We start from the raw sequence: 17,643 nt of genomic DNA on the forward strand, positions 1-17,643 counted from the left end.
AATGTTTTGCACACCTTGGTTATGACAAGAGAAACACCAATCCTCATATTGAGAGAAATAGGATAAGCAACAAACTGGAAAAATCTTCAGTTACTGACTTAAGAATCAAATTTCATAACTGTTAGGTTTATAGGTGCAATGTCTGCAGCATTCCTAAGTTAATAGAAAAATAGATTTGGTTACAATCGTACATAGCAATAAATTTGGTACAGTGTGCTGTACATTAACTATCATTTCCTATCTCTGCACATTAAAAGTAACATTTTACACAAGCTCTGGTGATACCGATACAGTCCTGCATTGATCATGGTGATTTCACCTTCACATACCTGAACATATCTAAGTGGCAAAGGTAGTCTTGAGGACGAGCTCAGAATACATTAAGGAAACAACATTTCTTCAAACAGTAAATTTTGCAAACCAGTGAATAGCCAATTTTAGACCTGGTGGTGCATAGTGAAATAGGATTAATGATCTCAGTGCACGCAGCTTTAGCCAAACTTTGTACTAGATTTAAGGATGCGAAATGTGGATCTGAAAAGTGTCTAAAAATGTAAAGCACAATGTCATTGCAAAGGTAAAAACAACAGTTGGTTAATTTAACTGAATGGGATTAAAATGTACTTAAAAATTGTGCCAAACAAGATATTTAGTTAAAAATATTTTTCACATAGAAACACACTTTAAGAGTGAGATGAACCATTGGTGACAAAGGAATTTGATGATACACAAGCTTGAACTAGCAATAAACATAAAAAGACAGTAAAACCTTCTGCAAATAAATCAGTACAACTGAAGTTAACAGGAGTTCCTTCGAAGCAGAGATGGGAAGAAAGGAAATAACAGTGAACAAATACCTTGCTCCTCTGTCAAAACAAATCACCCCAAGAACAGAAAATCAAGGACAAGTGGGAGAAAAAGTACTCGGCAGACTATTGTAGCGAAAGGCTGAGTGCTTAAACTCATTAAAAAGGTGGTCTCAGAAATATGGATGCATTTGGTTGCAACCTCCAAATGTCCAGTGATGAAATAATCCCTGTGATTAAAAACTGAAAATATATCAAGGGAGGGTGATTCACAGAATACATTTCATCAGGAAAGTACTGGAACCGATTTGAAAAGCAGTAGCAGATTTTTCCAAAATCTTAAGACATTTAGAAAATTACAAAATAAACAGACAGAATTATATGGTGTTGAGAAAGGGAAACAACGTTAAAGCAATTTTGAGGATATAACGAGCAGAGTAAATAGCAAACACGAATTGTAGACCTGGATGCCCAAGAGGCATTCAATAGTCTCCTGCATAAAAGAAAAACAATGGAGGTAGATTTTGGGTATATTAACATGGCTTGAGGACTATAATTTGTAAAGGGCTATTGTGATCAGTGTTGGGGCTTCAACCACAATTTATATTGATGACTTGAATGAAGGGTCTGAGTGCATTGATGCCAAATTTGCCATCATAGAAAATCAGGTGCAAGACCAACCAGAAAACATAGAACATCACAGCGCAGCACACGCTCTTCGGCCCTCAATGTTGTGCTGATTTGTGAAACTAATTTAATGCTCATCTAACCTACATCGTTTCATTATTATCCATATGTCCAATGCCTGTTTAAATGCCCTTAACGCCAGCAAGTCTACTACGGTTGGAGGCAGGCTGTTCCACACCCCTATTACTGAGTAAAGAAACTATCCCCAAAATCTGTCCTATATCTATCACCTCTCAATTTAAAGCTAATGTCCCCTCGTGTTAGCCTTCACCATCCGAGGAAAAAGGCTCTCACTGTCCACCCTATCTATCCCTCTGATTATCTTATACATCTCGATTAAGTCACCTCTCAACCTTCTTCTCTATAACAAAAACAGCCTCAGTTCCCTCAGACTTCCCTTCCATACCAGGCAACATCCTAGTAAATCTCCTCTGAACCCTTAAAAGGATCAACATCCTTCCTAGAATGCGGTGACCAGAACTGTACGTAATACTCCAGGTGCAGTTCCAGTCTTCTGGCCTTATACAGCTGAAGCATGACCTCATGGCTCAAACTCAACCCCCCTACCAATAACCACCAACACACCATATGCCTTTTGAACAACCCTATCAACCTGGGTGGTAACTTTCAGGGATTTATGCACCTGGATACAAATCTGTTCATTTACATTGCCAAGAATTTTACCATGAACACTGTGCATTCCCGTTATTTCTTCTGAAGTGAACTACCGCACACTTTTCCACATTAAACTCCATTTGCCACCTCTCCGTCCAGCTCTGCATCTTATCTATGTCCCTCTGTAACCCGCAACATCCTTCTGCACTATCCACAGTTTTGCCTTACCTTAAGTGTTATCCAAAAATTTATTAACCCACCCTTCTAAGCCCACATCCAGATCATTTATAAAAATGACAAACAGCAGTGGCCTCAAAACAGATCCTTGCGGCACACCACTGGTAACCGAGCTCCAGGATGAACATTTCCCATCAACCCATCACCCTCCGTCTTTTTTCAGCTAGCCAATTTCTGATCCAAACAGTTAAATCACCTTCAATCCCAAAACTCCAATTTTGTGCAATAGCCTACCGTGGGGAACCTTATCAAGCGCCTTACTGAAATCCATATACACCACATCAACCACTTTTCCTTATCTACCTGTTTGGTCACCTTCTCGAAGAAGTCAATAAGGTTAGTCAGGCATGACCTACCCTTCTCAAAACCGTGTTCACTGCCACTAATCAAATTATTCTTTTCCAGATGATTATAAATCCTCTCTTATAACCTTTTCCAACACATTACCCACAACCAAATTAAGGCTCACTGGCCTATAATTACCAGGGTTATCCTGACTCCCCTTCAACAAGGGAACAACATTTGCTATCCTCCAATCTTCTGGCACTATCTTGTCATTGTCTACAGGAATAAAGATCAAAGCCAAAGGCTCTGCAATCTCCTCCCTGGCTTCCCGTGAATCCAAGGATAAATCCCATCCGGCCCAGGGGTCTTAGCAATTTTGGAAGATCTGAAAATAGATAAAAACTCCTCTTTGGATGAGAAAGTGAGGGCTGCAGATGCTGGAGGTCAGCTGAAAATGTGTTGCTGGAAAAGCGCAGCAAGTCAGGCAGCATCCAAGGAACAGGAGAATCGACGTTTCGGGCATAAGCCCTTCTTCAGGAACTTTCCTCATTCCTGAAGAAGGGCTTATGCCCGAAACGTCGATTCTCCTGTTCCTTGGATGCTGCCCGACCTGCTGCGCTTTTCCAGCGACACATTTTCAGCAAAAACTCCTCTTTGTCAACCTCACTCCCATGTAATCTTGCAGCCAGTGTCTCTGTATTATCACTAATGTTATCTTTTTCCAATGTGAATCCTGATGAAAACTATTCATTAAGCGCTTCCCCCATGTCCTCAGATTCCACCCACAACTTGCCACTATCTTTGATTGGCCCTAATCTTACTCTAGTCATTCTTTTATTTCTGACATACTTATAGAAAGCCTTTGGGTTTTCCTTGACCCTATCCAACAACTTCTCATGCCCCCTCCGGACTCCTCTTAGCCCTCTCTGGATCTTTTGTGGCTGATATAACACTCAAGCCCCCTAACTGAGCCTTCACGCCTTATCCTCACATAAGCCTTCCTCTTGAGAAGCACTTCAACTTCTTTAGTAAACCATGGCTCCCTCTCTTGACAACTCCTCCCTGCCTGATAGGCATATACTTATCAAGGATCGGTCGCAGCTGTTGAAGTGGGAGATGGCATGGGGCAGGCTAACACTAGGTACATAGACACACAAGATGGCTACTGAATCATAAGTTGGTCACTTGACACACAAGATGGCCAGCAGATCACAATATGGAGACAGACAGCAGAGCAAACAGACACTGCCTGGGACCACCAGAATGCCAGCACAATGCACTCTCAGCCTAGTTGATTAGTTTAAGGCAGGTGGGGGAAAGAATACGAGTAGCGTACACTGCTCAAAGTGTCTGGGTCCAGCCAACACCCTTGATAAAAATGCTAACAGTTTGATATGGACTCAATACAAAGTGATAATAGCCAGGGCTGCAGTAATCATCCTCTCAGGAAGAGCGAATAGCGCCCATTACTACAGCAAAGGACTTCCACACAGACATTGAAACTGACAGTGTCTCCGCTGAAACTTAATTCCAGTGCAGTCATTGTCAAAGGCTGCACTGGAATTGACAATGACTGCATCAAAACTATCAACGATTCTGCAATGTTTACAACAAACAAACAAACAATTACAGAAACAATAACCTCACTGACCTATTATATCACAGAATGTACAAAAGTATCTTGACATGTGCTCCGGGTTGAGAGAGGAATCACAGCTGACCACTCTGCTGTCAGTCTCTCTCTCCCTGGAACTCCGGTATTTCTTGTACAATAAACGGTCATTGAACCCTGACTCTGATTCAGAGGTTGACGATTTTTTCCCCATAACACTGTTCCTTGAATAAGCTCCACATTTTTCAAGAGTGACCGTCCCCTGCAGTTTCCTTCCCCATTCTATGCATCCTAAACCTTGCTTAATCACATCATAATTGCCTTCCCCCCAGTTATACCTCTTTCCGTGCAGTATATACCTATCCCTGCCTGTTGCTATTATAAACACAACCAAATTATGGTCACAATCACCAAATCTAACACCTGGCCAGGTTCATTCCCCAGTACCAAATCCAATATGGTATCACCCCTTGTTGGCCTGTCTACACGCTGTCAGAAAACCCTCCTGCACACATTGAACAAAAACTGACCCATCTAAACTACTTTAACTGGAATACAATAGTTCAAGTCCCCCAAAGCAACCACCCTGTTACTCTTGCTTCCATTGGGAATCACCTTTGCTATCCTTTCCTCTACATCTCTGCAACTATTCGGAGGCCTATAGAAAGCTCTCAACAGGGTGACCTCTCCTTTCCTGCTTCAACCTCAGCGGATGAGTCTTCAAACATAGTATAGTTAATAAGTTTGCAGATGACACCAAAATTGGAGTTGTAGTCGACAGTGAAGAGGGTTACCTCCAGAGTACAATGGGATCTTGATCAGACGGGCCCATGAGCCGGGGAGAGGTGTTTGGTATGCTTTCCTCTTTTGGAAAGAGTATAGAGGACAGGAGTTGGGAGGTAATGTAGCTTCTGTACAGACATTGGTTAGGCCACTTTTGGAATATTGCTTGCAATTCTGGTCTCCCTCCTATCAGAAGGACGTTGTGAAACTTGAAAGGGTTCAGACAAGATTGACAAGGAAGTTGCCAGGGTTGGAAGATTTGAGCTATAGGGAGAGGCTATATACCTCTTTCACAACATCTTTACGATAAGAAGGAGACCAGAATTGCATGAAGTATACCAACAGTGGCCCAACAAATGTCCTAGGGTTGGATCTGGGATAAGGTTGGGTTGGGGGGGTGGGGAGAGAGAGGGGAGGGGGAGAGAAGAGAGAGGGAGAAGAGAGGGGAGAGAATAAGGAAACTGGTGAAATCCACATTGACCCCATGTGGTCGGAAGGTCCGAAGGAGAAAGAGGTGGTGTGCTTCCGCCAGGAGTCATGTGGTTGGGGTTTGCAAGTCGAGGAGCCCCAGGACTTGCATGTCCCTGGTGGCGGTGGTGGGGGGGGGGGGGGGAGGAGAGAGAGAGAGAGGAGGAGGAAAGAGTTAAAAAGGGTTCAGCCACCATGTGGTGGGGTTGTTTAGTGCATGTGTCCTGGAAATGTTCTCGGAGATGTTCCACAAGTCGGTGCCCTGTTTCCCCAATGTAGAGGAGTCCACATCAGGAGCAGACACAAACGACGTGTGGAAGGGCAGGTAAATTTCTGTTGGATATGGAAAGATGGAGGTAAGTGGGGAGAGGTGTAGGTGCAGGTTTTGCACTTCTTGTAGTGGCAGGGGAAGGTGCCAGAATTGGATGGTGGGTTGGTGGGGGGCATGGACCTAACAAGGGAATTGTGAAGGGAATGGTTTCAACGAAATGCAGATAGGGGTGAGGAGGAAATATATCCCTTGTGGTGGAGTCTGTTTATAGGTGGTGGAAGATGTAATGTATCCAGAGGTTGGTGGGTGGAGGGTGAGGCCCGGGGGGGGGTCCTTGCTGTGAGTGGAGGGGTGGGGTTCAAGGACAGGAGGTGTGGGAAGTGAAGGAAATGCGCTGGACAGATCATTGGCCATGTGGGAGGGAAAATTGTGGTCATTGAGGGAGACAGCCATCTGAGATGTTCTATGATGTAATTGGTCCTCTAACTCCAGGATTAGTGGTTCGTCAAGGTAGATATTGAAAGTTTGAGGAAGGTACTGAATATAAAAGTAGTGAATAAATGCTGGAACTGTACAAGATATTGGTTAGATTGCAGATGGAGATTCAGGTTAAGTTCTGGTCACTAGAAAGGACACTTGCTGCACAGAGCGTAGAGGAGGTTGACAAGAATTACATCAGGATTTGAAAAGTGTAGGTGTAAGAAAAGATCACACAAGCTAGGGTTGATTTCCTTAGAATGGAGGAGGCTGAACTTAAATCCAGGTCTGTAAAATAATGAGGGCTTGGATAGAATAGACAGATTTCCTCTTGCAATTCCTGAGGGCTACAGATTGAAGTTTTGTCGAAGAATTAGAGGAACATTAGGAAAAGCTTTTGCACTCAGTGGTGGGGTCTGTAATTTGCTACCCAGTTTGCCGAGGGGAAGAAACCTTCAGCTTAAAAATGAGCCTGAATCTTCACCTGAGGTTAAGTCAATCAGCTGGCACAGGGTCAGCACATTGGCCTATTTGAGTTTGTGCGTGTTTCCCCTACAGTAAGAATCAAGCACTGGAGGGCACACTTTTGCAAGAAGAAAATCCCCTTTTAAGACTGTGATTAATAGACAGATTCTTGCCCTATCATGGAGTAAAGATTTATGTAAAATAGTCAGGTAAGTGGAGCAGAGGCTAAGATCAGACAGAATGAATGCCAAAGCAGGCTCAAAGGGCTGGACGGTTTACTACTTCTGTTTACATTTTGTTCTTGCAGGTCTTTGAGCTTTCAGTGAGCACATTTGCAAAACACCACTTCTCTAAATTAGCTGTTGCAGTCCCCTCTATGTAGCTGCAGTGATAAAATAAACAGCGACTCAACAGTACATCATCTCCCCCTTGAGCAGATGCATAAATGAGAATACAGGTGCAGTTGATGCAGCCTGGCCAAGGAGCATCCTATAGGCATCAGGCACACCCTTCTAATTATTTAAGATTCTAACCCATACTGCACACTAATTAGAAATGTTACTTTGAAATCAGTTGGCATTAAACGCTCCAATAAAATGTCTGAATTAAAAATTAAGCATCTTATTAGTATAATCCAAATTTCATTATTGTATTCTAATTGCACTGTAAGTAGGAATTCAGTACAGTAATAATCATTGGCTACACTTTAGTAAATTTTGGGTAATGGAATTTTAAATGCTGTAACTTTTACCATGTGTCATGACTACATATGTTGAATGGATTCATCTCACTGTCACAGGGAAAATGCATATCCCAATGGCAAGGCAGTTCCTTGGGTGACTAAGAACCATTCAAGCCAATCGATAATGGGGCAAATTAAATCAATGTAATCTAATATGCAGAGGGGGACAGAAATCCAGTAGATTTTTATTGGGCATAATTGGCACAGGGATACCTCTGTGCCAAAATGTCCAAGTCCCAGACAGATCAAATATTTTGAACAAGATTTGATGGTGGGTATGTGCAATTTTCATGCCATGCACCTTTCGATATCCAGTTTAAAAATATATCATCCTTTCAAATTTAGGATTAAAGCTGACATTTTAATGACAGATCACCAAGAATGCTTACCACAAATCAGTTACAGCCTGTTGCTGCTTAACAAGTGCACAAATCAGAGAACTCATTAATGCTCTTCCCTTTCCAGCCACACCCAGTCCTCCAAAAGACTGAACTTCAGAAAAAGTCTCTAATGCGAGGTCCACACTGCTTTAAAAAGATAGATGTCTGCAAAACTCAAATGTAAAAATAATAATTGATCATGGTAGGGTTTTTTAAAAAAAAACTTTTTCACTTTTAAATGGGCCAAAGCACGAAAGGCTTAGAGAGGGGAGAATTCTTTATGTCTCCAGGAGGGCTTTTTAAGCCAGTACAAAATGTCAGGAGACAGAGCTCATTTTCAGAAATGAAGCTGGGCAATTAGTAGGTGCAGCTGTGGGGGCAGTATTTCAGTGACACTGACCATAACTCAGCAAGATTTAAGATAGTTGTAGATAAGGACAATAGCATACCAGAAATAAAAAGGTTCTGAATTGAGGGAAGGCCGATTTCAATAAGACAGGACCTGACCAAAACAGACCAGGAGCAATTCCCTACAAGAAAATCCATACCAAAGCAGTGGGAGATATTTAAGGGTCAACAGTGAGAATGCAGGACTAACGTGTTCCCATAAAGATGAAGATAGGACTAAGTGCAGAGAACCATGGATGGTTAAGGATTGGATAAGGAAAAAAGGGAAGCTTATGGGAGATTCAAAACAGGAGATACGGTAGAGGAAAAGAGTGCAGGTGGTCACTTAAGATAAAGTATGACAAGTAACAGTAGGAAACATCCAAAGGCACTTATTTGCATTTTAAGGGTAAGAGAATAATTAGGGAAAGAGTATGACCTATCGTAGTATAGCTGAGGCTTTAAATGAGTACTTTACATCTGCATTCACAAATGGGATATAAGCCTAGGAATCAAGGGAATTGTGATACACTTGAACAAACTAGCATGGAGAGGGAGGATATATTAATGGTTTAGTAAGCTTTGAAGTGGTGAGAAGTATCCAAGGGCTGCATTAAATACAAGAGTTTGGAGGTTGTGGAGATATATATATAGTTCATTAGGGCACAGCTGGAGTACTGCAGCAGTTCTGGTTTCTTACTATCGAAGGATGTGATTGCACTAGAACCAAGGTTGGAGAGATTCAGCTATGAAGAGGGATTAGATGTATGGGGTTGTTTTTCTTAGAACATGCTAAGGGGTGACCTGAAATGAGATATACAAAGTTCTGAGAAGCATAGACAGTGTAGACAGGAAAAAAAAACAAGCCCTTTAGTGGAGGGACAAATATCTTTAAAACTGTGCCATTGAGTTAAGAGACAGAAGGTTGACAGGGAATCAGGGAAAGAAAATTCACCCAAAAGGTTGTGTATCTGAAACTGTCTGAAAAAGAGGGGGCAGAGGCAGGAACCCTCAAGAACTATTTAAGTGAACACTTAAAACACCATGGTATACAGAAGACTATTATTGCTGGAAAATGAGATTGCGACAGATAGAAATTTGACAAACTGGCACAGGTACAATGAGCTGTAGAGTCTTGCTCCATGTTGTAAAAACTGACACGCTAAAGTTCAGGCAGCACAAAAATGAATTAATGATGAATATTTGTCCTAGAGATTAAAAGAACCCACATGGTTGATGCCATATCAAAACCACTTTTCTCTCAACGGATATACAATAATAAAAGTGAAATAGCCAACTATTACCCAACTCTTCCACTTTAGTCTATGGTTACCTAGTTGTATTCTTCCTCAGTTGGGCCACAAGACATGAAGATGACGCTGTAGAAGTCAATAAATAAGGTGTCCAGTTAATTGTTGCTGAGTATACATTAGCCTTTCTTTAAAGTGAGCTAGCTTGAAGTATTCAATTATTTAAACAATCACCAAGATTCACCATATCTCCTAGAAACTGAAAAAACTGCAGTATCATATTACATAATGGTTCAAACTTTGATTATTTTCAGCTTTAGTTTTGTCTTACTAAAATTGAATTCTTTCACATGACAAATTAAACAAATTCCCCTCCCCTTCCTGGACCACTCCATCACCGGCAACCGACTAACCACGGATATCTACTACAAGCTCACCAACTACCTCAGCTACCCAGACTACACCTCCTACTACCCTAGCTCCTGTAAAAATGCCATCCATTTTTCCCAATTCCTCTGCTTCATCTGTTCCCAGGCTGACCAACTCCATTATAGAAAATACCAGATGGCCTCCAAGATCGCAATTTCTCTTCCCACACAGTTGAGTGCCCTCCAGCATATTTCTTCCACTTCTCGCAGCACCGCCTTTGAACCCCACCCAATACAACAAAGAGACCCTCCCACCTTCCATCCTACCAACCTTCACAACATCACATCCTCCGCAACCTAAAAACAGAAGTATATTTCCCTTCCTACCTCTATCAGCCTTCCTGAGACACCATTCCCTCTGCAACTCCCTTGTCAAGTCCACACCCTCCACCAGCCCGCACCACACTCCCAGCATCTTCCTCTGACACCCACAGAAAGTGCAAAACTTGTGCCCACACCACTCCCCTCACCTCTGTCCAAGGTCCCAAAAGGATCCTTACGCATCCAACAGAAATTTACCTGTACCTGTAATGTCATCTACTGCATCCGTTGCACCTGATGTGGTTTCCTCTACATCGGGGAGACTGGACGCCTACTTGTGGATTGTTTCAGAGAATATCTCTGGGACACCCGCACCAACCAACCCCACTGCCCCGTGGCTGAACACTTCAACTCCCCCCTCCACCAAGGACATGAAGGTCCTGGGCCTCCTCCATTGCCAAACTGTCATCACTCAATGCCAGGAGGAAGAACGCCTCATACTCCACCTTGGGACCCTACAAACACACTGGATCAATGTGGATTTCAACAGTTTCCTCATTTACCCCTCCTCCACCTTATCCCAGCCCAAGCCTCCAACATGGCACCGCCTCCCTTTCCTATCACTACATTCACCCCACCTGACCTACTACCTGCATCTACGTATTGCATTCTCAGCTACCCCCCCCCCCCCCCTTTTCAAAGAACTGCAATAAATACTACACAAAAGAAAATTCCCAAACCCTTCATGAAGTCATGTGTTTTATAGTACTTTGAATACTCAAGTGTAGTCACTGTTCTAACAGGGAAAGGCAGTGATCAATTTACACAGAAAGGCTGCACAATCAATCGTGAAACAAGTTACAGACAATCTGCTTTTGCGATGCTCAAGAGGAGAAACCATCAAGGCAGAAAAACACAATTGAAGTTATTCCCATGACAGAAGATGGATGGACAATTTTAGTCTGAAATTGTTTAGAAAATGCAGTAGTAATAAATGTCATTTTGGATTATTGTTGAATTCTTTGAAGTAGAGCTTGGACCCACAATATTCAGCTTTTCTGTCTGCCACTGAAACTCAGTTGAAAATTCCCTCAAAGCTGGTTAGGATTTCTATATTATCCAAAGGGAAATAGCAGTTATTCAAATTCAAATAGCCAGGAACTGGTGAAATTGTCAGCCACTTGACTGACAGAAGGAATCAAATACCAGTGGGCCCACAAGCTGAAGCTTCTGACTCGCAATTCTGGATTAGCTGAACTTGTGGATGCTCGTTATGTGACTGTGCCAACAAGAGTTGCGTTAGACAGCGCTAGAGCACAAGATGACAGACAGGGCTGTAGCAATGGTAGCTACATCTACATCTTGAACGAGTATGCAAAAACTACATATTTAATGTGGATGACACCAGAAAGTGGTCAGCTTTTCTCATATCATTCCTTTCCTTCATTAAATGTTTCAAGATGCAAAGAATATTCCACGACAATGGTCTGAGACATGGACAGTACCAAAGAAGTTGACACTTGTTGTGATAGGCAAGTGACATTATGTTGCATGTCAAGATACTAGCCATGCAATACAAAGCAAACAAAACCATCTTGTTGAGCTGAAGCATTTAAGGTTTATATCAATAAAGTGGACAAAAATGTACCAACAGAAGAAAAGGGAGATAATCACTGTGATGCCTGCTGAGTCCCATCAATGCCCACTCCTCAGGCAGATTTCTTAAGCCGAGAGCACAAAACTGTAGAGATGCACTGGAATTTTGTACGGCAGCATGAAAACATGTCAGCAATGTTGTCAAACACAGTAGACATGTCCAAAAAGACAAGGCAAAGCAGAAAGCAACCATTTTGTTTCTCCAGAACTGCTTCGTGCAATCTTTCCCCAATGCTTCTCATTGCCGTTATCATGCAAGGTCAGACCATGAACAAGTTGAAAAATTAAATTTTCACTTGTTCACTTTTTTTGGACATTTTATAAAGCAAACCAAGATACATGGCAACCTCGAAGCTCCACTTATCACAAATTTTTGGGAAAACTTTGATTTTAATTAATTGAAAGAACTCATTCTTGAATCCCACACAAATTAATTATTATACTCCGTACATCTAAGCATTTTAGCATTATTACAATTTCTTATTCTCAACAAGATTGGTTCACAAATTGCACCAACACATTACAATATCAAACCAATAGAAAGCAGCCAATACAAAGCAATAGAATCTCACTTGATATGGACTGCTCAGTCAGACACTAATTAGAGGAGGAAAGAACAAAATAAAAAGGTTTTAATTCTTCAAGTGATTAACAAGATTTCCTTGTTGCTCTCGGCAATGTAAATACAATAAGTCACACCTACCATTTTTATTCTTGGCCAAGAGCTCTAAACAAAGTTTTGAATTCAGTCCTACTTATTTCCATGTTAAGCCAAATATTACAAATTAAGAGTCAAAGCAAAGGAGGCCATCTGGAAGATATCCCAAAGGAATGTGCTTTTAAAAATGCTGTGATTGCTGTAATGTTGGAAGATACAACAACCAACTTGTGCACATACAGGGCCTGGGTTTAATATCACAACTGAAAGATTGCATTCCCTCAGTACCGCACTGAAGAATCAAGTTTGATAATGTGCTCAAGTCTCTAGGATGGGTTTGAGTATTTGAGCTTCCAAGTTGGGTGAAGACTCTGACCCACAAGGCAGAACGGACACCAAAAATACCAAACAATTGCCAAAAAATTACTTCTAAAGCTTGTAACCTTTTGTGAAATAATGGAACAGGTGTAGTGATTCGTAAACAGTCTACGCTTTCACAGTAAAATATAATTCAACACTGGCAAACACAATCAGCTTCCATTAAAACCTTGTTGAGGCAGTCCTGTTGCAAATTATCAAATTTGGTGTATTTTCAGTAACTATACCGCAGAAAGAGAAGCAGGGTGCTTATGCAGATTTATGATTCTTCAAATGTGTAATTTGCCCATACAACTTCATAAGCATCACAGTTGTGGTACAATTGTCAGCAGTTGTCATTTGCTGGAAAACATTTTCAAATAAAAACAAATATTTGGATTGGGTAAGGAATCATTATCCAGACAGCACCATCGATATCACCATGAGAGAGACAATTGATGCATAACAAAAGGATTAATGACGCTACAGAATAGGTTAAAGGTAAAAGACAGACCTCCATGATCACCACAGCAGGTACAATATTGAGCCTGTGCTCAACTTTATTCCATACCATACTCTTGTCAATCTCGACACTTGAGCTGGCTCCTCTGGCATTACATGAACAAGAAAAGTGTCTCATTAAATAGTGCCCACTTTCTGGCCAAACCTGCTTGAAGTCAATATTCAAGATATGTTGTACTCAAAACTACGAGACTGAGGTCTGCAGACGCTGGAGATCAGAGTTCAGAGCGTGTTGCTGGAATAGCACAGCAGGTCAGGCAGCATCCGAGCAGAAAAATCAGATTTTCTTGCTCTTCAGATGCTGCCTGACCTGCTGTGCTTTTCCAGCAACACACAACTCTACTCAAAATTAATTTGCAGGAAGTTTTCAGGATAATAGTTTGATGTTATAAGGGCTCTGTAACAGGCTAACGGGGCATTTCAGTAGGACACAGACAGAAGTAGTAACTACTGAATTAACACCAAAAAGAGAGATAGCCAAGTGCATGAATGATAACCACTCCAATGATTAGAAATACATTAACTCAATCACGGCATCATTGTCCTGGAAAAATAATTTCTGAACAAAACTGACAGGATAAGAAAGTGAGAGCTGAAACGTTGAATTGATGCTATGGAACTTTGATATTTCATGTTCCAGAGTCAAAATCTTTTGAATTACATTTCTGAAGTCACTTGCGAGATCAAATAATTAAAGCTACTTCAACTGCCCAAAGTACTTGAAAATGAAATGTTTGTTCCTACTTCACATTCTCCACATTAACATGCTAGGAAGGAGAAACCCTTTCTTCAGCACTGCAATAGCCTCACTTGTTCAAGTCTAATTCTACCCCACCTTGTCCAGCTTAACTTTCCACAGGCATTTTCAGTTGACTGGTCCTTGACATCACTTATTAGAAGGATTAAGAGCACTCAATTTGTAATTTGGCATGTCATTTCCTGATTTGTTTGCCAATCAAAACCAATTGATTTATGGTGGTTCTTGTAGAGACTTCGCACAACATTTCTTCAATCCTTTCAGCTAAACAGGTGACTGAGCACCGATTGTTAAACCCATGCCACACAATTACATCAGAGCTCTCGGTTACTCCACCTGCCATTTTTGGATTTGTTAAATCTGTTATTAGCTCACAGGACATGGGTGTCACTGGCTAAACTAACATTTATAGTCCATCCACAATTGCCCTGAAGGGGATGGTGAGCTGACATTTCAAACTGTTGCAGTCTTTGACATGGAAGGACACATACAATGCTAAAATGGGAGTTCAATGATTTTGTCTTAGTGGGACTGAAGGAACAATATAGTTTCAAGTTAGGATGGAGGCTGCTTTAGATAGCAACTGCCACGGGTAGTATTCCCATATATCTGCTCATTTTCTTCTTCATGGCTGAAGCTGTGGGCTTGAAGTGAGTTTGGGGGACTTGACAAAGGTTTAAAGTTTCTTAAAATAAAGAAGCCCAGATTACATAATTTATTCAGAAGCAGTCTACATCCAAATGGAGCAAGACCTAGACATGATACAGAATTAGGCTGACAAGTGGCAAACAACATTTGCACCACATAAATGCAAGGCAATGGCCATCTTCAATACAGAAGAGTCTAATCATCACTTCTTGACTTTGAATGTCATCACCAGTGAATCGCCCACTTAACCTGGAGTTACCACTGACCAGAAACTGAACTAGACGAGCCACAAGCACTAGGTCCGAGCTAGAAATATGCTAAAAATCTTGTAGTGAGTAAATCGGCTTCTGACAACCACACTGCCCAGCCCCCACAGTCAGTATGGCAAGAATCAAGAGTATGATAGGAAAGTGGAGTATTCCAAGTGCAGTTCCATTAACACCCAAAGCTTGACAACATCCAGGACAAAGCAACCCACTTAATTGATACCCCATCCTCAAAATATTCACTCCATCCACCACAATGCTCATTAGCAGCAGTTTGCACCATTTATGAAATACACTGTGGTATTTCACTCAGGGCCCTGAGACACTACCTTTGAAACTCATTATCATCTGGAAGAACAAGGGCAGCCAACTCATGGGAACCCCACCACCTGCAAGTTCTTCCCTAGGTACTCACTATCCTGACAATATATCACCATTTGTTCATTATCACTGGGTCATTCTCCTGGAATTTCCTCCCCTTGTCACTGCAATTACAGCAAGTAGACTGCAGCAGTTCAAGGCAGCAACTGACCACCTTCTCAAGAACAACCAGAGATAGACAAATACTGGTCCTGCCAGTGACACCCACATCCTATGAATGATTACAATCAGTCAATGTAACTCAACTGACATACAATTCTATAGAACTACCTGTTTATTTTTACAACATGGTCAGCATGATACTTCAGTTGCCTTTAATTTGTTTTTTTTTTTAACTTAAGTATTGAAAATTTTTTATGTAATTACTCTTCCACAGAAAACAAAGCTTTCTGAACTGTTGCCATGAACAGCAGCAAAACATTACTCTTTTGAGAACAGTCCTTACCATAGAAATTGTCAATTTTACAACTGTGCAGCATTAATTCAGAAGGAGCACTAACATGGTTGGTATCAGGCTCCTGACATCAGGTCATTAGGAAATCTAAACATTTTTCAGAGGACCATTACATTTTGATGCCCACTATAGGTACACATGTGCACTAATAAGCAACAAGCAGGGAGTGATTTTTGAAAGGTAAAATCCAAATAGATCACAGCATTCATCAGGGCTGATTCACAAGTATTTTTTAAAAATAAAATCAACCATTGTTAGAGACACCACCTTATATGTGGGTGCTGTGTAGAAAGCAGTTTTATTGTTACTAAATGTTACTTTTAAAAAGGTGGTAATGAGATGTACATAAAATGAAGCAAATTATATTGACAAAGGGTGGTACACCCAGACCACTGAACTGTCACTTACTGTGTGCCGTGCATATTACATGCTACCAGCATTTTATTTTCTGCCATCTCACCAATTCTTCCAAAATTGTCAGACAGCCTCACATTTAATTTTCGTTCCTCCCTTGGAGATCCCACAACGCCCCAAAACCATACCCAAAAAGCCGGTTCTGCAAAATTCACCAAAAGCATCACCCAATGGGCGCGACGGGATTATTCTTCCAAAAAGCCACAGACCATCTAAGGGAACCTCTCTCTCCGCCTAGTGCCAGCTCACTCCCCATGATGGAAGTCCCGCTGATTCTGGCTTCAGTCGGAATGAAACTATTTACAACGACTGCAACGGGGTCAGAGCCTTATTCATCCCGAAGTCCTGGGGAAGCCGGTTGTTGACAGCGGTGACCCCCCCATCCAGAACAGGGGGGGGAGAAGGCCTGGAGCCAGGCAGGGGACTAACATTAAACAGAGAGCCCGGCGGCACAGTGAGGCCTCGGCCTCGGCCTCGAGTGAAGGCCACAACTCGGCTGTGCCCCCCGAGACCTGGGCCTGGCCCCTCTCTGCCTGGACCCAGCTCTCCCCCCGCCCCGGGGTATGGAGGGGGTGGGGGGAGGTAGCTGCTTGCCCCAGCCCCGGAGGCTGCTGAAGGCGCTGGGCCGGACCAGGGTGAGGTGGCAGCCGCTGGGCCCGCGGGAGGACGGAGCCTCCCGGTGCCGCTTTCCCCGCAGCCCGGCACTCGGAGCTCACCTGTGTCCCCAATAATGATGTACTTGAAGAGGTAAGCGTACGCCATCCTGAGCCGGTGCCCGTTGCGCACTCGAACCGCCGCCGCCTCAGCAATAACAGGCTCCTGCCGACGTCAGCACCGGAACTAGGAGAGCTGCACCCTCCACAGACAGCGCCAGACCACACACCAGCGGCACCTAATGGAACTACCGCCACAGACAGCGCCAGACCACACTCCAGCGGCACCTAATGGAATTACCTCCACAGACAGCGCCAGTCCACCCACCAGCGGCACCTAATGGAACTACCTCCAAAGACAGCGCCAGTCCACACACCAGCGGCACCTAATGGAACTACCTCCACAGACAGCGCCAGTCTACGCACCAGCGGCATCTGTTGGAACTACCACCACAGACAGTTAAAAATCACACAGTACCAGGTTATAGTCCAACGGGTTTAATTGGAAGCACTAGCTTTTGGAGCGCTGCTGCTTCATCAGGTGGTTGTGGATTATTGATGTTGAGTGTCAGGAGTGTTCGCTCCCAGTTGGGGAACACTTCAGCGGTCCAGGACATTTGACCTCGGACCTTCGGGTGACCATCCTCCTTCGGGACAGGCAGCAGAGGAAAGTGGCCGAGCAGAGGCTGATAGCTATGTTCTGTACCCATAGGGAGGGCCTCA

At 42.7% G+C, this 17,643-nt stretch overlaps 1 protein-coding gene across 1 annotated transcript in view; it reads right to left on the bottom strand.

Annotated features, from left to right (window-relative positions):
* The window catches only part of rab2a (RAB2A, member RAS oncogene family), an 86,513-nt gene extending 69,386 nt beyond the window's left edge, over window positions 1-17,127 (bottom strand). Inside the window, exon 1 of the mRNA XM_043689313.1 lies at window positions 16,984-17,127. Within this exon, the coding sequence (XP_043545248.1) occupies window positions 16,984-17,029 (46 nt within the window). The 5' untranslated portion in view covers window positions 17,030-17,127. The remainder of the gene's footprint in view (window positions 1-16,983) is intronic.
* Between the last annotated feature and the right edge of the window lie 516 nt (window positions 17,128-17,643).

This window comes from Chiloscyllium plagiosum, chromosome 4 (assembly GCF_004010195.1).
Source record: "Chiloscyllium plagiosum isolate BGI_BamShark_2017 chromosome 4, ASM401019v2, whole genome shotgun sequence".
Taxonomy (NCBI): Eukaryota; Metazoa; Chordata; class Chondrichthyes; order Orectolobiformes; family Hemiscylliidae; genus Chiloscyllium; species Chiloscyllium plagiosum.